The 26,916-nt window shown below is 40.5% G+C and overlaps 1 protein-coding gene across 6 annotated transcripts; it reads right to left on the reverse strand.

Moving 5' to 3' along the window:
- Positions 1–1,884: 1,884 nt before the first annotated feature.
- On the reverse strand, positions 1,885–26,628 carry LYRM7 (LYR motif containing 7). 6 transcript variants are annotated; one of them, XM_086771066.1, is made up of 6 exons: positions 23,518–23,702; positions 22,730–22,802; positions 22,185–22,255; positions 19,639–19,720; positions 16,547–16,649; positions 1,885–2,457 (listed from the first exon to the last, which is right to left on the reverse strand). In XM_086771066.1, exons 1-5 carry the CDS (start codon positions 23,587–23,589, stop codon positions 16,579–16,581), a joined length of 369 nt encoding a protein of 122 aa, XP_086627192.1. In that variant the 5' UTR covers positions 23,590–23,702; the 3' UTR covers positions 1,885–2,457; positions 16,547–16,578. The 6 variants fall into 6 exon arrangements, with proteins under 6 accessions (XP_086627192.1, XP_086627193.1, XP_086627194.1 ...); XM_086771067.1 differs by lacking the exons at positions 16,547–16,649; positions 23,518–23,702 and adding an exon at positions 26,297–26,628; XM_086771068.1 differs by lacking the exons at positions 16,547–16,649; positions 23,518–23,702 and adding an exon at positions 25,623–25,693.
- Between the last annotated feature and the right edge of the window lie 288 nt (positions 26,629–26,916).

Here is a 26,916-nt window from a genome sequence, read left to right on the forward strand (position 1 = left end):
AAGAAATCTTTATGTGATAGGTGTCCATAATCTGGGGGACCAGGCAGGCAGAAGAAACAGCAAGAAACAAGCCCCAGAAAAATACGTGCTAAGATAATTTTAAATGGAAGTGCAGCTGGGGGGGCTGCTGTGTGGGGGTAGATCTAATTTTTGTTTATTTTCTTTTATGTATTTTCCCTCAGCAATGAGGATTTAACTTTGTTTGTGTCTGTACCAACTGAGCTAACATTTCCATAAAGACTACTGGTACCTTCAGAGCACTTGAAGCCAGCCTGCAAATGTCCCCAGCTGTAGCTGAAAGAAAAAAAAAGGATTCAATTAATAAGAGTCACGTCCAATTCACTTAGGAATGCAAAGGCATGAATTAAAGTACCTGTGGCTTCTTAAGACTTCTGCATCCCAAAAGAGAGATTCCTCCTGAGAGAAGTCAAGAGCTGTTTTTGCCGAGAGAGCTCTGTTATCCCTTCCAGAGACAGGAGCGGCCTGAGGGGGATCCTAAGTGAGGGTGTGGTTTCAGTGTCACCCTGAGCTGATCTTAGGCTATGTTGCTGTTAAAAGGAGCAGTCTTGCTTCTCTCATAGCATCCAGCTGCTCAGGCTTGCCATGCGTTTGCACTGGTTTTAGTGATCGCTCAAGCCATGAGACATGTCAGCTCTCTGATCTTACTGAAGGCCAATATTTCTTTCTTGAAGGCATAGTTTTCAACCAGATCAACAAGCTCACCTGACTTGCCAAGCAATTCCTAGTTTTGCTAGGAAAGATGTAGCAAGAACACGTACCTGGGAGCAAGGCGTAACCATCCTTTTCAGTGGCAACTCCATCTTGGAGCAACCTAGCCCAAAAATGGTGTTATGCTGAAAAAGTGTCTTGAACACATGCTTCGTCCACTACCACTGGTTTTATGTCTCCAGTGTTGCCTTGTGTATCTTCCATTAGCATTATGTTTGTCAGAATGTATTTTTTGTCAAACACAGCCTGATAGTGTCAGCATCTGGTTAAGCCAGCTTTGGACATAACCATTACACTTCGATGAGAAACCTAAGTGTAACAGCAGGAAGCCTTTGGGTTTGTCCTTATGCCCCAGCGAGAGCACTAGCCCTACAGAGCTGAAGTAAGGGCTAGCTTGTGCTGCGGAGCAAGAAGGCCACGGAGACACAGTCAGACCCTGAGTTGCACTCCACACTCACAAGAGCAGCTACACAATGTCAGAGTTTCACGAGCTATTATTTGTGATCAGCTCCTCTAAGTCTCACCTGATAGCTCAAGACATTCAAGAATTGCCTATATATGAATATGCAAGCACAGGCAGATCATGTACCATAATCTAGGCTTTTTATTAACAACATAACTGTAACTTTCAGAGCTTCTTTTAGGGCAAGCTAAATGCAAACATGCTCTATTTTTTCTTTATGTCTGTGTTGTAGAAGTGTACAGCATGAAACAGCACAACTGACAGCTATTAAAACGGTTTATAAACTTCCAGCATGAATTTTTTCATATAATCATTGCTATCCTGTTGTGGGCACCAGCAAATTCTCCCCAGTTTTATTTTGGATAGTGCATGTCTGCCTCATTATTGCTTAGGAAGTATTTTCCATGTGAAATATTTATTTTGTGGCACAATGAGGATAGATGTAATTCACCAGAGAATTGTAGTACTGCACTATATCTCACTGAATCAACTTTAATGAGTGATTTCTAACCAAAATTCCTGCTGTGATAAGCAAAAAAATTAGAAGAGTATTGGGTCCCCGCAGATGTATTCTTCAGCTCCCAGATTTGCTATTCCAGATATAAAGCTCTAAAAATACCACTGCTTCACTGTAAAAAAACCCTTGAAAGTAACCTTACCAAGCTTAAAATACGACAAGATGACAGCACTGCTGTTACCAAGACTTTTTATGTATAAGATGTGTTTGTGAGTGCATATACACACATGCAAATCACATACATAGGTACCAGTCTCCTCATATAAGGGAGGAAGGTAATAAAACTGAGGATTACAACAGGAACAAGACAAGATACAGTTTTTTGTACAAAAATGGACAAAAATAATAGGGACATGACGTCAAGCACTGAAGCCTAAAGAGAAGTATGAGCAGGACATTTATCCCCCAATAGTATTGTTACATCCATCTCAGATACACACTGTGAAAAAGAACTTGACCTCCACAACATTACCCCAAGTCCCAGACCTTTGCGTTTCATCCAGACCTTTCATCCAGGTCTTAGATCTGCTGTCATGTCAGGAGAAGGCCAGGTAAAGAAGAAAAGGCAGGTGTTTTCTTCTCAACAAACCAGCAGAAAAAAAATTACATCATTTCATGCAGCCTCCTCTTTGTGGGCAAATTCATTTCAAAATGAGATATGAGAACTGTCTCTGCTGATACGTCTCCACATCAGCTGTGCAGAGCAGAACATCTGGATGCATGAGCAGGTCCTGGAGTGCTTGGTAGTCTGGCAAATAACAGAGAAAACTTGTTATTCTGCACAGCCGCTGTATTAAGTGCACACTCCTCGCCTTGCTGCTTGTGTGCTGTGGATGCAAATGCACACCCGTCACTGCTAAGTTTTCTAGCAGTCCCGTTCCTGCAGCTAAATGTAGAAGACAAAAGAGAGATGTAGTCATTCTGAAATGCATGCAGGTATGGTGTCACCCGGACAGCACAACCTGACGGTGGCTCTCTGGCTCGCAATCCTGCTTCCTCTATCTTTGGGAGATATAACCTGCTCTAGTCGTTTCTGCTGATAGTCTATTTTTTACCCTCAGCTGCCACTAATGCATGGGCCATTAATGCACTGTGGATACACAGCCAACATTGATCCCCCACTTAGCCAGGCATCTGGCAGCTCGGTGGCATCTGACCTCTCCCTCATTCTGGACCATGCAGTGTGGGCAGCTTTCATTACACTCCCTGGTGTCCCCATGCTGCCACGCAGATGGACCCTCCAGACCCTGATGTGGACACCACTCTCCCGCCTCTGCTCCAGACATTTTCTTCAGACAGTATATGCCAAAGAATCAACAGCTAATTTCAAGAAGGGAGGAAGGGAGGGGAGTCATTACTATGAAAACAATTTTGTGCTTGCAGGGAACATACTTTGGATATAAGAACAGAACTTCAAAGTAGAACAAGAGTGATAAGAAACAGATCTCAATCAGAGATTCATTTCCTGTTTAATGTCTTTGTCAGTGACAGGACAGTGGGATAGAGTGCACCTTCAGCAAGTTTGCCAACACCAGCAAGCTGTGTGGTGCAGTTGACATGCTGGAGGGAAGGAATACTATCCCAAGGGACCTTGACAGGCTTGAGAGGTGGGCTTGTGCAAACTTCATGAAGGTCAACAAGGCCAAGTGCAAGGCCCTGAACATGCATCAGGGCAATTCCAAGCACAAATACAGGCTGGGCAGGAAATGGATTGAGAGCAGCCCTGAGGAGAAGGACTTGGGAGCGCTGCTGGACAAGAAGCTCAACGTGAGCCGACAATGTATGCTTGCAGCCCAGAAAGCCAACCGCATCCTGGGCTGCATCAAGAGGAGCATAGCCAGCAGGTTGAGGGAGGTGATTCTGCCCCTCTAGTCTGCTCTTATGAGCCTCCACCTGGAGTACTGCATCCAGCTCCGGACCCTCCAACATAAGAAGGACGTGGACCTGTTGGAACAAGTCCACAGGAGGCCACAAAGATGATCAGGGGGCTGGAGCACCTCTCCTATGAAGCCAGGCTGAGAGAGTTGTGGCTGTTCAGCCTGGAGAAGAGAAGGCTCCAGGGAGACCTGATAGCTGCCTTCCAGTACCTAAAGGGAACTTAAAAGAAATCTGGAGACGAACTTTTGACAAGGGCATGTAATGATAGGACAAGGGATTATGGCTTTAAACTGAAAGAGGGTAGGTTTGGATTAGACATAAGGAAGAAATTGTTTACTGTGAGGGTGGTGAGGCACTGCGACAGGTTGCCCTGAGAAGTTGTGGATGCCTGGAAGTGTTCAAGGCCAGGCTCAATGAGGTTCTGAGTGACCTGGTCTGGTGGACTCTTCCAACCCAAACCATTCTATGATTCTATGATTCTGTAATTCATGTTTTCTATTCAAAACAGTCCTTTATCACAACCAGTGCAGTATTTCTGCCCTAGCATGGCCAGAGAGATTTTATCCTGAACACTTACCCATTGCTACCAGTAGAATGCAAAGAAATAGCAACACACAAAATATTGTTTTCTACAGAACGTTTTGAGATCTGCTCTCTCTGCTGTTCTGGTGACCAAACTGTGAGTATACATTCCCACAATCTGCTACCATGATTACTAAAATTTCTTTCCCTTTGGCTTCTCACTGTCATTTGATCTATAAAGCTGATCTTAAAAGTGTTCTCCTTGGCTATAAAGCTGACCTTGTCAAGCCTCTTTATTACCTTTAGCTTAAGGCTGGTGTTCTGACCTCCCAGTCAAGTGTGAGCCAGCTCCCCTCCAGGAATTCAGCCTCTGCTGCATCTCACTCTCCATGCTGCTGGACTGCTACCCCACATCGTGGTTTTCTCTTCCTGCCGCCGCCCTCAGTCTCTTTCTGATCGTCTCTGTGTTTTTTTCTTCATGAAAATCTCACCTTAATTCCCACTTCTATTTCATAGCTCAATCTCCATTTGTGTGCCTCTGTTAACAAAATATACATACATGACCTATAATAAAACTTTCTGATATTAGGCTGAGCAGCTAGGTCAAGTTTTTGTTGTACCCAGCTCCATTTCTCCCTTTGTTGCATTATGTTTTACATTACCTTATAATATCTTCTTTGCGTTTTAAGACCTCCTTCCTCTGGCATTTGCTTTTACTACTGTTAAAAATGATAAAAAATTGTTATAACTATTAATTCATACAGCAGTTTTTGGTTATGCAAAGTTTGGTCTGAACCACTAAATTAATCTTTTTGGAGATTTTTAAGAAGCAATCAAATGTCACTGAGTAATGAAATTCAACAGACTGCTATTTTTAAGACCTTACACACAGTTTCTTGTTACAATGTCTTTGTCCATTTAATAACTACCCTCAACCCTTGGCCTACGAAACTGAGACTAGGATAAAAATCCTCCTTTGAGGTACCTAATTGAAAAAAATTTTGCAACCGTGACATGCGTAAAGCCTAACATACACTTTGTTTTGCTTAATTTATTGGTGTTGGCATTCAAATTACAATACATTCAACCAGCACGAAAATCCTAAAAATGAAAAAAAAAAAAAAGACCCATGTCTCCTTCCTTAAGATAGTTTCTAGCCTGGAGTACTGTTCCCATAAGGAAGGAATAATGAAGAACCTAGTCCTCGACCTGTATGCTGGCTTTAAAATACAAACATAATCATCTGCATAGTTATACAGCATTTGCAACTTAAGAACAATACTTGCCAACACCTAATGCAACAGCAGGGACAAATCTGGGCTTCTTGAATTGCAAACAATCCAGCTACGGGCAGTACCTGATGCTGACGGAGTGTGCAATGAGAGGGGGCTGCATGGGCCCAGAGGCTGTTGGATCATGCCAAGTTCCTCGGCTAATGGAGAAAAGAAACAAGGAGGAGTTTCTGTGGTCAGTATCATCATATAATCCTCTTTTCCTAACCGATCCTCAGGTTGCTGCACTCACCTGGCTTAACTGACAAAGAAAATCCAAGCAGGAAGCTCTTACGCCGCTGAAGGGAATTGCAAAACCACTGTGGATTTCTAAGGGTCTGGAGGGAGCCACTGAAACATTTTGATCTTTTTCATACATCCTCTGCAATTTTGCCTCAGCCGGCTCTTCATCTGGCGGTAATGTCTGTCTCCCACGGACCCCCTGTCATTCATCTGCCATGCCTTCCGCAGCACTGCTGTCCCTCTGCTCGTGTGGCGACACAGAGAACTGCCGTGCAGAGGGATGCTCAGTGCTAATGCTTCTGTCTAACAGGGCTAGGGACCAGCCTGCAGCCCCCTTGCCTCTACCATGCTCTAACGACTAAGGCGCTAGATGATGTTGGGAGGATCCTGTCCTGCCTGTCAGATTATGGGAGAGGCTATCAAGGCAGCAGCAATATTTGGGATACTGAAACTGTGACTAGTGTAGGGGCTGAGGGTGACTGTGCATGGAGCTCAGGACAGTGGAAACTGCAGCACTGCCAATTCCTGCACAACAAAGTCCTAATTGCAGCTGTGGCCCAAGCGTGAGCACACCTAGGCCTCCCTGCTCCCATGACATGCACCTCTCCGCACAGTGCCGCAGGGACTGCCCCACTCACAGCACCCATCTTCACCCAGTGTCATCCATGGGACAGGAGACTGGGCTCCTTAAGGTCTGCTGGAAATGGGCCAGAATATTCTCTGCCATAGGGAGCTCAGAGAAAGCAATTCCAAAACAGGGAATCAGGTTTTTAATTAGAATGCCAAGGATCAATTCTCCATTCCCATCTCTAGTTTTCCTGTCTTTCCTTCAAGAACACATTATCACAGACAATAAAAGAGCCTAGAGCACAAACAAAAGCCATAAAACTCCTGTGTGTTGATGTTTGTATTTGATGGGTTTGTGTTAATCTAAGGTTATCTGGGGATGTGCAGGTGCACAGATGGACGGAAAATTATAATACTTTACTATGTCAAATGCACTATTCAAAAGATAAAATGCATTGTTCAAATTATTCCTGAAGTCAGGTAACGTCTGGTAAAGCATTAATGTACCATATATTGAGGCATAAAGATGAGCATTACAAACCAAGGAAGTTAAAACAGTTAATGCAGCGTGTGACTTGGCTGTTTGAAGCAGCATGTTCACAGCTGCACAGTTGTGCAAGCATTCAGTAATGTGAATGTTTGTTGAGTTTCTTTGACAATTTTGTTGCACCATACCAAAATGCCATGTGCAAGCATAGGTTAGAAGGTCTGAAGAAGGCTTTGCTGGCTCTCTGGAGCTGGTACTGTGACTGTATCTTTTTGGACTGTTACCATCCTACATATATATATACAGTTAACTATACTAGATACACTTCTTAGATAACAGCCAGATTGTCAGCAGAGATAGAACATGCAAGATATAAGGCACTTTATTTGAAAATAAGTCAATCACCATGGTGAATATCTACACAGATATTCTCTAGGGTAAAAATTTACAATGGCTCCAGAAAATAAATGTGTGGTTATACATTCTTTCTATTGATTTCTGTATTGCTTTTAGGCTACTACTTACCCAAAGGCACCCAGTGCAAACAAGAACTTGGCACGCTTTGAAGATTATGCCACATCCTGCTTTCTTTAGGCAGAGGTGAATTCAATGAGATTGCTTCTGTGCACAGAACAGGAAAGATTTACTCCCAGGCTCCTTATTTCCTTGGCAAACTGTTATTATAAAACATGCTGCCAGTTCTGCAAGCATTCAAGCACTGCATTTAATTGTGCTGTTTATATAAGCAGGAGCATGTATTTGCTCAAATGCCGACCAGATCAAATTCTATGCCATAGCTGGAATTTTCATATAAAGTCATGCTTTAAGGAGGTAAGACACTCCTTACTGCAAGTTCTCTCTCATTGCTGCAGCAGTAATGGTGTGGGTGAAGGCTACACACCCAGCGGTTTTAAACCTGTATTTCCATACAGTGCCCTTCTACTTCCTTGTTGTGAGATTGATGCTTAAAGATAAGGCACAAGGAGTGCTGGCCTTTCTGGTTTCAATGGACTCAGGATATCCACAATGATTTACATGTTGCATACACAGCTATCTAGCACAGAACACGCTGCTGCTAACTCTTCTTGCAGTTCAGTAGGGGCAGAAAAAATAATCAATCTCTCAAAAAAATTCATCTGAGATAGTTGGCACGTGATTAGATCGGTCCTCGTATATTGAGAAAAATTAGTATTTTGGTTTTCAGACAGCAAGAGAATGGCAAAAGTCTTAAGGGAAGAAGACCAGGACAAATGATGGCCAACAGAAAGAAAAGATAGAGAAAAAAGAAATTTTTTTTGGTACCTAGGGTAAGACTGCTCTGATTACTGTACTCAAGTCAGAGTTTGCTGTGGGCCACTACTACAAAGGTGAGCAGAACCAGAACTTCAGTCTTACAAGAAACCATCTCACAACCTGGAATAACTGTTAAGTGATCTCAAAACATGCAGAGGGCTTCCACCGATTCAAGTGGAATCACATTTAACTTGGTGGAAATATCAGCAGAGTCCCTGCAAATGATTTCTAGCTGATTTTTTTCAAGGCTGGAATATTCAGCATCCATCTGCTGGGTAAGAATTAAATAACCCATGCTAATACAGTTTGAGTAGTTAGTACTTGACAACATCTGTGAAATTGGCTCTGCACAGAGTTCCTGAAGAACTCGAGTAGGAGAAGTCAAATGTGCAATGTTCATGCATAGACTATTAAGACAAAGAAAGACTAGCAGCTCACACAATTTTTACCTTAAGTTACCTGTCAGGAAGAGTTCCTGCTGTAGAGACCATGAGCTACAGAGGGGTATTACAGAGGGGTATACTCTCACCAAACCAAGTGCAGCACATCTTTTTTTGGTGCTATCTTTCTCCTTGTCTCCTAGTTTTCTCGTAAGCAAAGGTGGAGGTGTAACAATCTCCTTCCCTTTCAGCTTCTGCTGCCTTCAGCATGGTTGAGCACATTGCTTCTAAACTACTTCAACATACATACAGTATAGCTGGTACAACTCCTTATTTTCCCAGCACCCAGCTGAGTCCTCATTCCTACTCATTCTAATGTGTCTACTGCATATGCAGTTAGTATGGTGGGAGGTGAGACTTCAAAAATCCTAACAAAAAGGGTCTCCACTTTCCTGGAGGCGGTACTTTGCTAAGAGAAGATACTGAGCAGAGTCTAATTGACATGAGCGAAAGCTGCACTTCATGCTTTTCTTGATAGCCAGCCAACATTTTCCCCACTTCCTCTTAGCCCCAGTTACAGGCTGTCAAACCATCCCAGTCCTACCTTACTGTCTGAGGGCACACACTTGAAGCGTTGTCATATTGTGAAAATGTGCTGTTTTACACCAGGCAGAACCATAGATCATTCCATTTCATTTCCTTACGTATATGGATACTTCCTGGGAGATTACTGTTTAGCTAATCTTAGTTGATTCCTAAGTTCACACTGGAATGGATATAAAACATTCTTTCTTGATCTGTTTTAACATATATTATGGTAGCTTTTTGCACCTCTGTTTAGTAGCCCTTAGCGATTTCCAAATATGAAGCAGTCCTCTAAATAATTCATAAAATAACAAAATTATTAATATTTCTTTTCTTCTTGCTAAAATTTACAGAGTCCCATTACTTCCACAGAGGTTCTTTTTCTAGGATTCAATGGGATTTTAGTTTCAAAACTGCGCCAGATGTTACACGCAGTTCAGTTCAGGTGCTTTTGTGCTTTTTTGTTTCCTTACAATTTCAGCTTTCCCTATTTATTTTCTTTCTTTGACATGGAGTAAAGGAAATGGCACTTAGGAGAAATGCCTGTGAGATCACCTGACTTAACTTCTGTGGTTTGAGTTACAGTATATTTGAATAAGTTATTTAGGCAACTCTGCTAGAAAATTAAGTTTTAAATAAATGGAACTGTACAAGAACAAGGTGATGAAATCTGCAGCAAGCTTTAATGGATGTCTTGATCACAGAAACAATGTTGTGTACTTTGTTCCATGGTTTTGAGGGTTTTTTTTGCATTCCTTTTCTCTTGCACATTTAGGGTCTTCTGCCCTGAAATGATGATGGAATGCACATGCCACCATTTTTCTCCATTTCAAGAGTTTCTAGCCTCAAACATTAACTGAACTGTGGTTTAAAAAAAAGTGAAAGAAATGCCAATATGCATCTTAAAGCAGAATTTCAAACTAAAAATCTGTTTTAGGGGAATGGGAAGCACGTCAAACAGCACGCTGTGAAGTATGATTCATCACATGGTGCAGCTGGTGCATCCCAACATGCGTTTCCCATCTGACCAAGGCAGGTAGTGCACCTTTTACAACTCTGTCCCAGGTCTTTTGTCGTTGGAGTCATAAATCCCCATAATTTTATTTTTCACACAACAGCTAAAGTACAGCAGTACTGAGGAGCATACCTGCAACAGTTTGGCCCGCCTGAGGCCTTTCTCCATGGCTTCTTCTCTAAACACATATTAGAAGCATTGTGAAATTAACCTCACAACTTCTAGAGTCCTTTTTTCTTTTCATTTTAAAAAAGTATTTGTAATGTTAGTCTGACATTAAGTTGCCATGTTTCATTTTCTCATAACTAACATGCTTATAATCTACCTAATTCCATATTTTGACAAACTTGTGAGAAGTTGTGAGCTTACTACATAATGTGTGGATGTCTACAGTATTACCAGAAAGTGGTATGGGTACATCTGAAGTTCTTATATGATCCTCCTTATTCTAATATTTAAGAGTTTTACAGTTCTTTTATAAGGGAAATTCACTTCCTTCATTCTCCATAAGGAATAAAAATATAGACAAAAGTCTCCGCAAGTCATTGCAGCTAAGTATTTATTTATCTAAGTCTCACTAAATGCAATTGAAATAAAGCAAAAACTTAGGCAAAACCATACAGAAAAATGGCTGCAAAACAGATAATTGACCCAAAATCTTTTTGTTAAAAGAAGTTACTTTCTGCACATGCTGCAGTCCTAATTATGACTGCAAGGGAGCATAATCAAGTGCAAATTAAATAAATTCTTTGCCTTTATTGTTTCTCTCTTTAAACCTCTGTTCCTCTTCAGCCCACATATCATTGGTCTTCCTTTCACTTCCAGTCTGCACTGCAGACTAGACTTAAACAATGAAAATCTGGCATTTATTTATAGTAGAAAATTGTTTAAAGAACCATTTAGTACCTTGACATGTTTGTTTCACTGGTGCAGAAGTTGTCCCTAATATTCCTTTATTCTATTTGCTCTTCCTTATATGCATTGTAATACTTTTATCCTCATTTATACGGTCATTCATTTCGCATTTCATTTATCAGTTTGAAAGGAGCCAGTCTCACTTCAGCTACTGTTGGACAACACCGCAGGCTCCTGTGAGATGACTTGTCTGCTTGTACTTCCACAAAGCATGTTCAGAGGAAATTTGCTGAGGAAACCATATGCATAATTAAATACTAGTGACCAAAAAAATCTGGCATGTTCTTAACATTAAAGGGAAATTCCTTCAGGGACCATTTCCAGCTAAGAATTCCTTCTTTGACCTTTCTCAGTACTATGTTGTTATATAGGAGATCCCTTCCCTGCTGATCCAATGTAACATGTTGGCCAAACTGCTACAGAAAGTTTACTACATATGCAGCCTTTGAAATCACATCCAAAGGAATCACAGCCTGAAAGCCATACTCTTCATGTTGTGACACAGGCAGACACAGCTAACTGTGAAAAGCACGGGTTTGTTTCTTCTCCTTAAAAACACTTGTTTTTCATGGGCAGAGTTTATGCTGAGTCTCCAAAAATCCTCCATGAAACTGACTTCAGGCTGTACCTCTGCAAGTGTCAGGAGGAAATCTGAAGCAGAGGACAGGAGCCGTCCCAAACAGAAAATGTATGAATGGGGCTCATCAGCAGGTGGCCAGCAGTGCACGAAAGATTTTTATCTTTAATACACACTTAGAAAGGGAAGGAAGCATTGTACTGACCTTTTCACTTTTTCCTTTACAAACTGCCTGGAAAAAGTGCAGAGTATTGTACAGATCACTGCCTGCTTGTTCTCACTACCACAGTTCAACTGCACAGAGAGCAGAACGACAAAATTCCCATGCTCATCTACGGAGACGTCTTTCAGCTGGAAAGGGCAGTCCAGGGGCAGCTGAATCAACCCTCATACATAGCCACTGACCTTAGAGAACAGGGCTGCTACTACTATAGCAGCAGATGAAACAGTAGAACTGTTCCCATTTTTATGGCCTGATGTAGAGAATGCTATCCTGTGTCCCAGCTTCTACAGACTGTAGTTTCACCAGCTGTTTATTTAATGCTGACTTACCCCGGGCTCAAGCCGCAACCTTTCGGGAAGATGAGGTGGAAAGCTCAAGGACATAATGCGAGAAAAAGCAAAGCATAATTTGAAAAGTAGATGCTTTTACTCCTCTGTCTGACGCAAACTGGATTACTGAAGTGCTAACTAAATGGAAACACTTGCTTATAAAAAGAGCAAATTATTTAAATTTATTGCTATTTATCAAAGTGTAAAGATGTGCCCTTCCACTCTTTTCCTCTCCTTAGATTTATTCTCACTGGCAGAAAAAAAAAGTCACAGGAAAGCAAAACTTTTAAAAAACTGAATAAAGATATCATAAAAGCTTCGCTAGTGAAGTCTTTCAACAGAATTGGAGAGATCTGGGTATCTCCACCACATATTTACCCCATACAAGCAGCATATATTTTACCCTCAAAGATGACTGGATTTCGACTGGCGTTATCAAAACATCAAATCTTTGTAGCTGTAAAATATCAGCCTTCATATTGAATTCATGTTGCAATTTGTGCTTTGTGTTAAGTAATTAATTTCCCATAAAGCTAAAGATCAAATATTTGACAGCCCACTGAACTCCAGACTTCAGGATTAAATTGTTGCAAGTAGTTCGGAAAGAGTTAGCTAAGCAGGGAAGTACTAGGACTCAGCTCTTCCTGTAAGCTGGTCAGGTTTTATTTTTAGTTTTCAATTGTCAATATTATTTTCCCTTTTGTAAAGGAAGTGTAAAGAACTGCCAGTACTTGAAGCTAAATTACTTTATTTACTGGTTCAATATGATACAAACAGGACTGATGATGCTATGCAGCATTCAGACAAGTTCAGCTCCTTCAGCTGGCACGGCCTCTAAGAAAAAGAATAAATGCTAAAGCTAGATTTAGTCACTGAAGTTGCCACAGATTTGCTGATCTCACATAACCTGATAAACTGTGCGAGAACTCAGCACCTTGGGGAAGGTACAAGGCACTTTTCCAGATTAAACTTCTAATGCTACTTGCAGATCAACTCTCTCTGGAGTCACTTTGTGGTATACAACAGCACTCCCTGTAAAAATAGCAACTGAATGCTTCCTTTACCAAAGTGCACAGGAACAGAGAAGGGGATTCATTTGGCCTTGCTAAATTAGACGAGCCACCTTGTTTCACCTGCAGACCACAAAGACTTCAACACAAATCCTACCCACACAAACAAAATCAATTGACAGATTAAATCTATCACCTGTGTTTTATGAACATCACGCTACAGCAAATGTACCAGCCCTGAAACTCGCCTTTAAAATTCCAGGCGCTGCTGAGCAGCACTGCCAGTCTGTACCGGTCAGGAAGGCACCTCCAGACAGCAACACCCAGCGGTTAGACCATGATGACCCCTTGATTACAGCAGCTGAACTGCAGTAGATCTGAACACGCAGTGAGCCCTTTTCAACATGAAACTGCCTGCCTGTAAAAGAGATCTACAGATTTTTGTGACATAGTTAAACTATAGTTTAAAGAACTAATAGCTTTAAGGCTTATCTTTTAACACTGATGATGTATACTCTGGACAAAAGGCGCGTACATACGCTCTAAAATTCTGCAGTTCTAGAAAACCTGAAGAAGTTTTATGTATTTGAATGGTGTTATCGTAAGCCTATTAAAGTACAGTTTCTGTTCCAAAGAATCAACTTTTTCCCCTCCCTACTCATTAAGTGAATCCTGTAATGTTTCAAACAGTTTCAGCTAACACTTCAAACTTTGCAGAGGGAATGCAACTATCTTTTAAACATTACTTATTATCGATATTAATTAATGAAAATAAAGATGTGTATGAGAACAAAGCTAGCAGTATCAAGAACAGATTCCCAACCAGGGTGAAATGAAAATGGAAACAGAAGCTGGGAAGATGACTAGGTACTGGAACGTGAACCAACAGGTAAGCATGGAATAACAGGAAGAGGAACAGCCACTACCACCATCTAGCACAGAGAAGCTTTTAATTACCAGCTGCTAATTAAGCAAGTTTGTGAGAGTCTTTCAAGGCTGGAAAGTTAAATTTGCAGAAAGCAAACACCTAGTGCGCCCAGACAGTGGCCAACTCTGAGATACTTTTAGGCTTAATTCCTTATTTGGATTTCTGTTTATCCTGGTCTGAATACAACCTGGACTCCGACTGAAGATCACATTGAAACAAAGGCAACAAATAGCCTGGTTAGTCTTTTACATTAGTGGTCTTCTGCCTATCAACTTGGTGTTCCTCACTGTTCAGCACTGCAAAATTCAGTTTGTCTTTGCTGCCCAGGAATGCACCAGCACAACAGGAATATGGAGTGTAAATGCACAGACCATAAACATACTGCACAGGAGTGTAAGGAAAACTGTTCTGAAGGCCATTAAACTCTACCAACTTTTTTTTTTTTATCATGTCCTTTATTTTCAGCAGTTGTATATGTTATTAAGGTGACTGAGTCTGTATTTTTATTATGAGTGTTAAGATTCATCTTAAGATATAAGATGAAGCACACAAATGCCTGCCAAATGCAAAGCCGGATCCTATAAGCTGACACTTCCACACTATTTGTGTGTTAATTCTTGTTAAAAATAAAAACCTAAAACACATGACAGCAGAACAATACCAAAGCAAGTCACATGCTGTCACAGAAAACAGTTTCTCCACTCGCAGTTTCCTCAAACATACAAAAGACTGCCATCTACTGTTGGCATCACTAAATCTTTTAGTACATATTTTGCATGGTAATAAGCAACACTATTTCACATCACTACCAAGCGTGAAGATCTACCAGGCCTCAGTTCTATGAAATCAATCTAAAGGATAAAATCACTGATACACTGCTCCCACAGTGTGAAGAAATGGGTGTATGAGAGATTAATTCCCCTGAATTCCAGTGTGCCATGGGATGTATACCTTAATGGTTGTACAATTTGTCATTCCTGACAGACCTGTTTAGTTAATTCTGCTTAAAAATGAGTCACTTTGCTTGAGGTAATTTTCTGTTTTGTTTTCTCTTTACAGCTGCAATTACCTTCTGTTTTCTCTCCCCTGCATACTCGTATTACGCTCATTATGGGGGAAAAAAAAAAAATCAACATAGACAGGCTAGAGAGCGATGAGAAACCAGACACAAGGTTCCCTTGTCCTTAGGGAAGAAAACGCAAGAGGCCTAGAACAGCAGATGCCCTACAGACCAACACTTTTGTCTTGTAGTGGAACCACTAGACCACAATGAACAGCAAGAAATGCACTCATTTCTGTCTCCCATCATTTGCCTGCTGCCTTCTAGCTACAACACAGAGAGTATCAGTGCAACGGAAAGAGGGTTACCGACAAGGTATTCACTGCTGGCTGCTCTGCCGCCCACAGCAGCCAAAGGCAACAGTCTTAAAGGAGTGCTTACCGCACTGACATGCTGCGTGAGGAATAAAGGCTGGATGCAGGGAGTAGTTTTCAGAAAGTGATGCCATGTCAGAACCCACATGGATACGCAATATTGACGTTTTGGAGGCTTATTAGAAACAAATAGGATCACTGGGACCTGAAATAGAGCTGAGAGGTATTGCTGGGTGACCTCACTCCTGTGTGAGGTACTTAAATCCTAATGTGGGGCCTGTTACTGATTTCACACAGAGAAGATTCTATAGATCATTGTAGTTGTATCTAGTTCCAATTACAATAGACGTGAACAGATCACTTTGATGAATTCTGGAAGAAGCAAGTAAGTCTCCTTTAAAAAAAATGGAAGTGATAAAGGTTTAGTAAATAAACTCACCATATATTCACTCTAGGCAAGTCAGACCACTTCCAACTAAGCAACAAGCCTCTTTTATTTGGAAAATGCCTCAGTAAGTCACTCTATAACCACAAGATAAAACAAAAATCTTAAATTCATAAACCATATGATCTAAAACAACATACTTAGATTAGGTTGTGGCTGGGTTCTCTTGTTACGCTGTCATCTAAGAACTCAAACCCTGCCGTTCCTGCTTGTTCAAAGGTATGAGGGAGAAGAAAAACATCACACACACTCTCCAATCTGTAAAACCTGAGTAATTTATTCAGATAAGCCTTAAGAACTCTCTCAAACATCACAGTATATGTGTGTACAACTAATGACAACTGCAGAAATCATGCTTTCGGTGCAAAGCATAAATTTAATGGTAAGTGCCACAAGGTGTTTTTTCATTACTTCAAAGCAGCCTGTGATTGACAATAAACTTAAAAACAAATATTAGCAGGATTAAGAACTGCATTTAATCTGTATTTCATTTTGAAAAACTCTGGATTCCTAGGAAACAATCTCTGTCTGACAATGTCATAATCAAAACCAACCCTGGCTGAAGTAACAAACTCTGCAGTGTATTTTTAAGAGAACTGTGCATCTTGAGTTTCTATGGAAGTATTAATAAACTTCCAGAGAAGTGGTGCATGATGGTATCACAGCACACAATAGAACTGGTGACTTGTTTTCAGTCTCTGTTTTTCTGGTAACAACAGTTAACCGTTTTTAAAATTTAGCTTTATAACAGGTATCTACTATTGGTTTTCAGAGATCTCACTACAGGATATTAACCTTCTGAGGAGAGGGGCATATTTTCCTCAGGATTAACGCTTTTTTGTTGGTTTATCAAAGTAAGGAGTGTTGTCCTGTAGCAGATCCTTCCTGGGTATGAGCACTGCAACAGGAAAAAAAAACCTTTAAGAATACAATCTTATGGAAAATACTACTTAAAATTCTGAAGTTAGTTTTACATTTACAAACAAAAAAAAATCAGTTTACTACAAAAAAATCAAGTTACTAAAATGAGATTCTGAACTTCTGGTAAGTCTACAAGCAGCATCATGGTATCTACCCAAGACATTGCCTTCCCCTTTTTGCTTTTAAAAACACTGAAAATATTTTAATAGCACTAAGAATGCATAAAAAATGGCAAAGTGTTGAAGTGAGAGAGAATGGCAATTTTATCATGCCTGCGTCAGATTATATCCACTTCAACAGTTCCAAAATGAATATTAAATTTGTCTTAGGCCTCTCCCCAATGTCCTGGAATCTGATCTGTAATATTGATCTTGTCACACCTGTTTTAAAGGCCAACAGGAAAACAAAGCATCAAATTAAAATTATGGCCACTATATTGTCACAGTACTACAGTATGTTAGGATTTGTCTAATTACACACCCTTTTAACCTCCTCCTGACTCTAAGTTCTTGCCATCTAGCTCTTCAGAAACCAGCCTGTCCTTTCTTCAGGAAGGGAAAGAGCTGTGTCATGTTGGATTTGCTCCAGCAGCAAAAACTAAAGCACAAACACCTGAAATCACAATATTGTACTTTGACTAGGTCTGATAGCTGCAAAAAGTACAGTAAACCTGTAAAACTGTGTGCGTTTGTGTACATCTGTGCGTAATGAGTAACATTCTGTCCAAAGTGCACTGATACTCCATATCTTATAAGAACGAAAACTGATTTCCTCAATGTTCCTTTTGCATCTGCGTACTGATACTGATACATTTAATAAGTTCCCAAGAACTTTAAGTAAAATTTTAACTGCATTTCTTGTAGATAAAATACTTGTGAGTATCTTTATTATGTTGATCTACACACTTAGAATAGGTACATGAAACAGAAGTATCAGAGAAAATCAGTAACTCACTTAAGGAAACCAGTTGCAGCAATAGGTTTCTGAAACGTTTTACCTAGTTTCTTTTTTCTCTGCTTCTTTCATACAACATAGCAACTGATCACTTCAGTCTTTTTTTGGGCAGTGGGATGATGGTTTGGGAAGAAGCAAAGACATAATACTAATTTAAACACAGCCCAAAATTAAGTATTTCACAACATTTTCTTTTTTATTTTCAAATAGGCCAATATACTTTCTGTTACAGCAAAGTGAACTTTCACCTACGAAGTTTCTAAAACAAATACATAGCACCTAAGACAAAGCACTATAAAAAGTAAACTTTTCAACTGAGGTTGCTTATTTTTACTTGCCAAGAAACAGCAATTCAAGCAGCCATCTTAGAGCTGCACTACCACTTTTTCTTTTTTGTTAATAAATCTGTCCCAAGCCTCTCATTCAATACAAGATGACACTATAAAAGCAACGAGAAAGCTAACTGTAATTCTACTGGCATTATAAAAGTCACCACAGAGCATAAAGATTAAGGATCAAAAAAGTTGATTTTGTTCTGCTAAAAATTCCTTCATCAAAGCTGTACTGGAATTGAATACCCATTCAATGTGCTACCTAAGCAGACTCATATACAGGCAATTCTTACAATGAACTTTCCACCAGGAACTGGCTCCTAGGTGCCAAAAAGTAACATGAGAAGATCCACTTGATATTTTCATCATACACGTGTACAAGTGCAAGCTCTTATCTTGAGAGGTACAGAACTGAAAAGGGTGCAGAGAGTAGCAACAGAATGATCACAGGCATTCACCTGCTGTTTCACAGAGAAGCTTTCATATTTCCCCCCTCCTTTTATTTCCCTCTTCCCCTTTCATAGTGGGGGGAAATAAGAGAGAGGCAACAAGAGGCTTAAAAACTCAGGAACAGCTTGGTGAAAATGGATAGTAATTGAAGAGGAGGACCAGATTAAAAACTACAGCAAGTGATCCTTCATAAAAAACAGAGTAAATTTTATGTCAAAACTTCATGGATGCATGAAATTTGCACAGGTTGACAGGAAAAAGTCCAGGACAGAGAAACTCACAAGGATAACCAAAACAGAAACCATCACTGGCTCAGGAAGCGCTGCCAGAAGTAAACAGCTGGACAATCTGAAAGTTCACTTGCTCTGTTCCTACTCTTCTGCTGTCATCTACCTAGGATCACTGTGGAAGACACTAGCCTAGATGTATCTTTGGCCTCAATCATGATGGCTGTTAAAAAGTTAAATGCTTTACCAAATCTAAAACTGAAAATAGTTACAAAGCTTTACAGATACCACTAAAAAGAAGTGAAAGGAAACAGTGTATATTCTCCTGTCCTCTACCACAAAGCTGTATGCTGAACATACTACTTCTCCTGTGTTTGTAAGACAAAAGAACTTCTAAACCAGGAACCAAAATTTAAGAATTGTATAGGTTCTGCATTAAGGCCATCACTATGTCATAAAACTTCCAAGGTATAATCTGAAACTTAAATTATCAGAAGAAGGTTTTGGAAAAGAACACTCGATCCTCAAAGGAGAAGCTATTATATGGTCAGTGTACATACTATATTAGCTAATTCTTCTCAGGCAGCTTCTACTTATTTAGTAAAGCAAGCCCCTACAGATACTGTGGCTAGGACATTTAGATATACACTGACTGACTAGCTGGTACACGCATACTGACTTGCTATCTAATTGGTGTCACTCCTAATAGTTAAGGTACCAAATTATAAGTTCTTTCTCTCAATGATAGCATTAAATGCAGTTACTGTCCCTTTTCTATCAGCCTCTGTATTTCAAAACATTTCTGTAGAAACTTTATTATCTTTTAAATTTCCACTTGTCCTAGGTGGTGCCATCAGCCAACAGGCTTAAATTAAGGGTTTGGGCAGAGAAATGAATGATAGACTTTCGCCCTCTCTATACCTTTATTTAGTTTTCAAGTTTTATATTTATTTACTGAACTACAACATCTTAAAACATCTTTTTAGCATGCAGCTTTACTCACATATTTTGTCGGAATCTGTGTGAAGTGCCTGAATAACAGAAGTTCTGAGAATTACTTCAACATCTGAAGCTATTTTCAGAAGCTAGTAAAAAGAACAAACAACAGAGTAATTTAAATTATACATAATTGTTCCTGAAGGTATTTTCCATACTAGACAGCTATTCAAATAATAAAGCCAGTCAGTTAATTATGCACTATCTACATACAGCTCTTACTTTGGGGATCCTGTAATAATTTACAGGTTCATATACAACCTACATTGACATACAGTACGAGAGGAAGGAAACTTCTGCTCAGTAACAAACAGAAGTATAAAATCTATATATAAATAAGGTAGAATGCAACTACTAAAACAAGTAACTAGTTTCCAAAGATGAAATACACTGGTGAATGCCTCAATAACATTTGACTACCCCTAGTGAAAGTGCAATCTGGTTCTTTTAACATTCACGCTCTTGAAGTAAGGAGACAAAAATAAGGGCAAAACATGACAAGAATTAGGAATATTGAGGTTTCACAGAAAAGCAGTACAAGAACAAAGCACTACCTAAAGATTAGCACAGGCATCAATATCTGGAAAAAGGCCTAGAATTCCTTCCCTCAATAAGAGGATAAGCAGAAGCACTCTTGCTAGTTTTGCTGAGTGATTAAGAGAAGGCTAATACCTGCATCATACCTGTGTCAGAAATAAATGAAATTGCCTAAGTGAGATACTTTGGGAGATGTGCTTACACTAGGAAGTAGTGTGTACCAACAGAAGTGGATCTTTACGTAGAGTTCGAGCTCGAGACTTGACATCTACACCACATTTCTTCTCCTCCCCACTTCCCCTTTTAAGGGTTTGGACTAGGTATCCTCCGGTTCCCCCTACTGAATGCCCATTAGCAGTTAGGCTGCATGCTCCTGAAGCACACTTTCCACTTTGGATTAATCTTAAAGGAATTCTGCCATTTGCTCCAAGAACACTTCACAAAACAAGCCAAATGCCAGGAAGTGGAGATAACCAACCTAACTTCAGAAGCGCACTCGTAATCTGAACTAAAACGCAGCAGTAGATTCAGCTGCCACATCTCACATTCTAATACTACCAATAGTTACTCCTGCCTCCTTAGGTCACTACATAATATGTATTCAATGTCATATTAGAAGACATTGCAGCTTTCTATTCTGGCAAAGTAATGCACATTTGGTTGGTCAATATTAATTTTTTTAGCTGCTGTCCAAAGCAGAACATTAACAGCCCCATGTTTATGCAAGCAATGCCCGAAGTCTCCCAAGTCCTGTATAACATTCGATTCAGTTCTTCCACATCTGAGTCTATTCAGTGTGTGTGTATGTATATGTGTGTACATATAATAAACATAACAGCTTCTACGATGTTCTAGGATCTTGTAGTTGTGACGAAAGTTTAGAATTTATTCCATTGACACACTTAATCAAGATATCAATTAACTCATATTAAAACGTTACATTTGTGTATTTTGTAGGTTGCCATTCCTAACACATACAGATTCAAAAACTACAGCAAGTATTTTTCCTGTATGTCTATAACAAAAAGAACACACAGTTAAACAGATCAGACATGGGAACGCAAGCACATAAGTATCACTATAGTGTCCTGGAAACAAGCAGAAATGCTAGACAGTCCTAACTAAATACTCAGAACTATTAATGTTACTGTCCAGTAGCTGGCATGATGCAAAGGTTTAGATTTACTTCTGCAAAGGACAGATGAAGGCACTTTCTCCCAAGCAGTGACCAATGACAATGTAAATATAGTCCGTAGAAAGGCTGAATGAGAAGGACTAACTTATTCACTTTGCAGGGATACTTAATAGTATCTAAAACACAGAAGTTTAATTTCAGGCCCCAGTAAGTTTTAGAAAATGACTCTGTAAAAAGTGTTAAGATAACAACTGAGCAAAGGTAACTTACACAGTGAGTTAACAGAACGTTAACTACTCCTTTTAATGCACCATGATGGAAGAAGAAGTAGCAAAAGACTCAGTAGTATAATTAATACCTCTATATTACAATAGTCATGATCATTTGGCTGTTTTTTGCCTCCTACAAAATATGCTGCCTCATTTGTGATAAGAAATCAAAATAACTTCTCATCGTTGCCAGTAACTGACCAGATTATTTAATTTCTCTGTATCTTTCTGTGCTTGTATATATAACAAAGACCAGGTAAACCCAAGTGACCACAGCTCAGACAGATATTAGGAGCAAAGTATACAAAACTAAAACATGAAAGTACCAATACAGAAAAGATACTTCCATAACTTCATTATAAGCTTCAAAATAAGCATATTGAACTTCCAAAAGACACTTTCTCCTTATGTATTTTTGTATGTGCAAAATTCTATAACATACTATTCGCATCAATGGAGGTACGAATATATTTATAAACAAAGATCCACATAAGCCTCTTCAAACTCATCTGGCTCTCACAATGTCTCAATATGGTTTAAAGATCCTTTAGGTAAAAAGCTCCTATATAAGTATTCTTATGCAAAGTGGAGAAAAACAATGAAAACAAGTACCTCATTTATCTTCTCTTCAGATGTCTCGTCTTGGTTATTTTTGAATTCTTCATTTATCTTTTGTCTTGCAGCTAAATAAACAAAAAAACTAAAGTGTGAACAAAAAAAAAATTTATTTTGTCTTTGTCACTGCCTCAAAGCTCATAATCCTAAGTCCCTTATAGCACCCTCCTCATGCCCTCTGCCCAAATTATTTTAATATAAGATTTCCATGGAATTCAGGTGATGTCGTATTTTAAGTTGACTGGTATAGGAGTAAAATATGATTGCCTATCTACCATTCTGAGCTTTAAAAATAACTAACATACAGAAGCCATGACTAAAAGTTGGTTTACTAAAAAAGAAGTATTTATCCCCTGAGGAGCAACCATACATAAAGAATCTGGTTACGGACACACAAGTTTTCACAATTATTATTTCACAATTATAAAATCTGGAAAGGAACAATTTAAAGGAAGATTATGTTAAGAATTCTCTTCCTGTGTACTTGGAGATGTTCCACAGAAAGGTAGGCAAGCATCCACCGCACAAAAAAAGTATCTTACCTTCAAGGGCTCTGGTATCATTTTTAAAAACTTGTTGCCGGGTTCTGTGTAACAATTTAAAAAGCTTCAAAACCTGTCAATACAACATCAATAGAATTAGCTTGTTTGCTGTCATGATTCTTAGTTAAAACGAACATGTTGCAATTAAGAGTGTTCTGGTTGATTTTTCACATTCTTTCAATTTCCTACAGAATTTGGTATGGAATCAGTATCTTAGATACTTTACCTCAATTCCTGGTAGAATAACTTGCAGTCAAAGCAGATGTGAGGAAATCAAAATTCTACAGTTCTAGATGTTTCAAATTAATCTAAGATGCTAGACAGTACTAGCACTCCACTCCTTCATAATCATTCGGCATGACAGGGATACAATCCTGAAAATACATTGATGCAAAATATTTATTGTGCCAATATCAAATAAATCCAGCAGAATTCGAGTAACTCTAAAAGTCAAGTCACTCGAAGGGACTATCAAGGGTACATCACTGGATATTCTTCTGTTATGAAAGAAAAAGATAGAAATACAAATGGCTAAAGTATTCTCACACTTAGAAGCCAATGTGAGAAAAGTGATTTTCAAAAGGATTTAAAACTGTGTATCAATCACTTCAACAATTACTTTTCATGCCTCTGTATAATATTACCTGGGCGTAATCTTCTACGGGAGACATGGAAAAACCAACACAAAGTAGGGTCTTTCCCTAAATATAACTGCTAGATCAGCAAATAAAAACTTAGTAAAAACAAACACTCAAAAAGTTAGGATTTACAACGTAGAGATGACACACCTCAGTACGCAGGTAAAGCAAAACCCCTGAGAATGACAGCTCACAGTCATGTGGCTTTGGCTGTTTATTCATACAGACTGCAATGAATTACAGGAGTTCCCAAGTCCTTATCATACTTCTTTGGTGTTTTGTCAGAGATTCTTGCCAATCTCTTCAAGCACCAAAAACACCCCAAACTGTTGATAATAAGACACCTTTTGAAGTTATTTCTAGTACTTCCTAGCATGTTTTGGCACCTCTAGAAGGCACAATTCCAGGTCCTTCACTATAATCTTAAATTGTTTTCTTATAATTAATATTCCAAGAATTTCTTGGAAAGACGCAGAAACACAGAGCTGTAACTGAGAATTGCTCATCTTCTTTATCAGCATGCTCTGTATCTGTGAATTGGGAGATGCAAACAAGACTGTTCCCTAAAAGTAAAGAGCCAATAAGAATATCTTCGCAGGGCCCTGAAAGAAGTGTTGCCTGTGCTTTAAATCTGCCAATGACAGAGAGAGAAACAGTAAGCTTCTCTGAAAGCCATTACTTCCAACAGATGTCAACACATTTTTAGATTTGCAAGCCAAGTTCTCACCCTCTGCTCAGCTGGTCACTTGCCTGCACCTTGAGATAATTCATCCAGAAGTGTACACACACAAAAAGACAGTTGTTAGGAAGAGGAAAAAGACAAAACAGTAAGAACAGGCAACCTTACAGTTCAGCACTGCTTTAACATAATACTATCACAACTTACAAACACAAACAAATTCAAATCTTGCTTCACCACGTGGATTAGACCATGTCATAATTTCTGCTGTAAGTAATGATTTAGTACCCTGTTGAGCATATGCCGCTGCACTACAGATCTTTCTGGAAAGAAGACAAACTAGTGCATTCTCAATTGCTTAACAGTATCAGTTTTTTTAAATAAAAAACTTTTACAAGAGTTAGTATGCAGCTTGGCAACCAGTTAAATCATTCTGAACAGAGACTCTGCTAACTCCTTTTTAGCTTCTGTGTCCTTCATAATTAGCAACTGAACAGAACCATGTTGCCTTTTAATTGCAGCATTCCCTACACGGCTGAATCTGTGGAAAGTAAACAGAATTAATAGACAAGAAATAAATATCTCGTTCAGTAGATGTACTTTAAGAGATTTGTCTAAATTTTTTGGACAGGACATCCTGAAATATTTCTAGTCCGTAATATTTTTGCCATTTTCGGCCACATTAATATTATAAGTGGTTTTAAGTGCAAGACTTGTATGGTGAAATACTAAGAACTGTTTTATGCTTATTCTGAACTCTTTGATGAGCAATTTTGAGGCCTTTTCCTCTGCTATTTATCTATTATCTGCAAACCCCTCCTGCAAAGCCCGTCATTACATCAACGACACAGTAGTTACACTAGATTACTCTGAGGCAAGATATAGTAATGTAGAGACTCCTTTGAGCTCTACAGTCACCTAGTGAAACATAGAACTTGCTATTACCTGCTTTTGTGTTCTTGTTGACCTGAAAGCCTCTGCTTGTTCATGCTATAAACGCTAGGAACTGCTGGGGGAAAAAAAAAGTTCCTACCCTCCAGAGGTAAAACTCCCCTAAGTATATAATTTGTGTGTAGTTACTACTGATGCCCCAAGGTCGCAGAGCTGGCGGGGGGGGGGGGGGGCGAGACAAAACATTTCTTTGGTGCGCCATGCGCCACCACCAACTGGCAACACGCTGGGCACCAGGCAGCACAGGAAGGCGGCTGGGGCAGGGCGGCAATTACTGGCCGGCGGCGGCCTTCCCCTGGCGCCTGTGGCACTCCCGGGCACGACAGATTCCCGGTTTCACGCAGGGCGCAGGCCAAACGGGAAAGGGCAGGCTCGGCTCCGCGGCCGCTGTAAGGCGGCGAAAGCGGGAGAGAGGCGGCAGCGATTCACTCGGGGCGAGCCCCGAGTACCGGAGACTCCGATGCCTCCCCCGCCAGCCCCAGGAGACGCAGCTACGACGAGGCCTCGCCGAGAGAGGCGAAGCTCCCGGCCTCGATGGGCACCTGCGGCCTGCGCCGCCCTCTTCCCGTCGCGTCGCATCGCGTCGCGCCTCGAGCCCGCCGCCGCGCATGCGCGCCACGCTCACCTGCCCGCGGCTCGCCATGGCGACCGCCGTCCTTTTCCGGCCCGGTAGAGCAGGGAAGCGGTGGAGCCGGAAGTGACGGTCTGACATGGCCCGCGCCCTCCCCCGGCCGCCCCGGTGCCGGGTGCCCGCGCCAATGCTGCCCGGCCGAGCGCAACTCGCCGTCGCCGTTGTTCCGGGCAGTCTTTGCCCGCCCGTGACGGCCGGCGCCGAGCGCTCTACCAGACCGCGGTGGCTCCGCTCGCCCGCGGCCCAGGACCTCACCTCAGACCCCCGGGGTCTGCCAGGAGGCAGCAGGGCCGGTCTCCAGCCCTGCCACGGCCTAAAGCGTGACCTGGCTTGCGGCTGTACGGAGGTGGCGGCCATAGGTCCGCGGGATCCTGTGACAGACGAGGATGTGGAAGCTTCATCCTCTGAATTTCTCTACTTTATTACAAGTTACTGCAAAATAATCACCCCTAGCAGGTGTGCTACCACTGAAGTCACCACTACCAAGCATACCTGTGATTAATAAAGCAAAAACCTGTATCTGTGTCAAGCTATTACAAATTACTACCAGCAATCAGTACTAGCCGCAACCAAGTGTACAGCAACCATCAAGAGTGCAGCAGCAACAGCTAACAGCAACAACCAAGCAGGTATTTACTATTGCAGGTTACTACAAACTTGCAACTTACCAACAATGTAACAGCAGACAGGTGATGACACATTACTTACATAGATATATTAACACCAGTATCCAGGGAATTAGATTTCAGAAGGCGCCAAACCATCCCAGAGCGGAGGATCCCTGTGGAGGACAGATGGAGCCCACCTGGCAGCGGTCCCAGGGAAAGGAACCATGAAGTAACAGAGTCTCACTTCAAAGATGCTCTGCCACACAGAGTCTGGAGTCAGCTGGGCACCCCCAGAGAGAGTTCCAAGATCTTGTAGAAAGCTTATCCAGAGAATTCAGCCTCTTTAGGAAAGGGGACGTACAAGCAGAATGAGATGATCTCAGAGAAAGCATCTACGTTAAACAAAAAAAAATTAAATCATTTTTGTATCATAGAGACATAGGTGGGCGTAGGACACCACTACTGTGAGCAGCCAACGGGTGCTGTTAATTTCTGTTTTCCACCAGAAACAGCCAATAGATTATGATGATGGCTGTTCTTTCAGAAAAAAAAATAAAATTATTTTACCAGATGGTTTTCCTGCTCTGGCAGTTAGAAGAGTTACCAATGGCAGTTACCAATTCTTACCTTCTCAGGGTGTTTCCCCCTTTCCCAGATTATTTTCCACCTTTTCAGATGAA

This window comes from Chlamydotis macqueenii, chromosome Z (assembly GCF_036417535.1).
Source record: "Chlamydotis macqueenii isolate bChlMac1 chromosome Z, bChlMac1.mat, whole genome shotgun sequence".
NCBI lineage: Eukaryota > Metazoa > Chordata > Aves > Otidiformes > Otididae > Chlamydotis > Chlamydotis macqueenii.

Excerpts from the sequence above, each read along its gene's own strand:
- LYRM7 (XM_086771064.1), bottom strand. The coding sequence starts at position 23,589 with ATGAATAAACAGCCAAAGCCACATGACTGTGAGCTGTCATTCTCAGGG. Across the intron at positions 22,256-22,729 it reads TGATACCAGAGCCCTTGAAG|CTGCAAGACAAAAGATAAAT; the intron begins GTAAGATACTTT and ends TTGTTTATTTAG. Across the intron at positions 2,458-19,638 it reads CACAGATTCCGACAAAATAT|ACTACCAAGCACTCCAGGAC; the intron begins GTGAGTAAAGCT and ends GTTATTTGCCAG.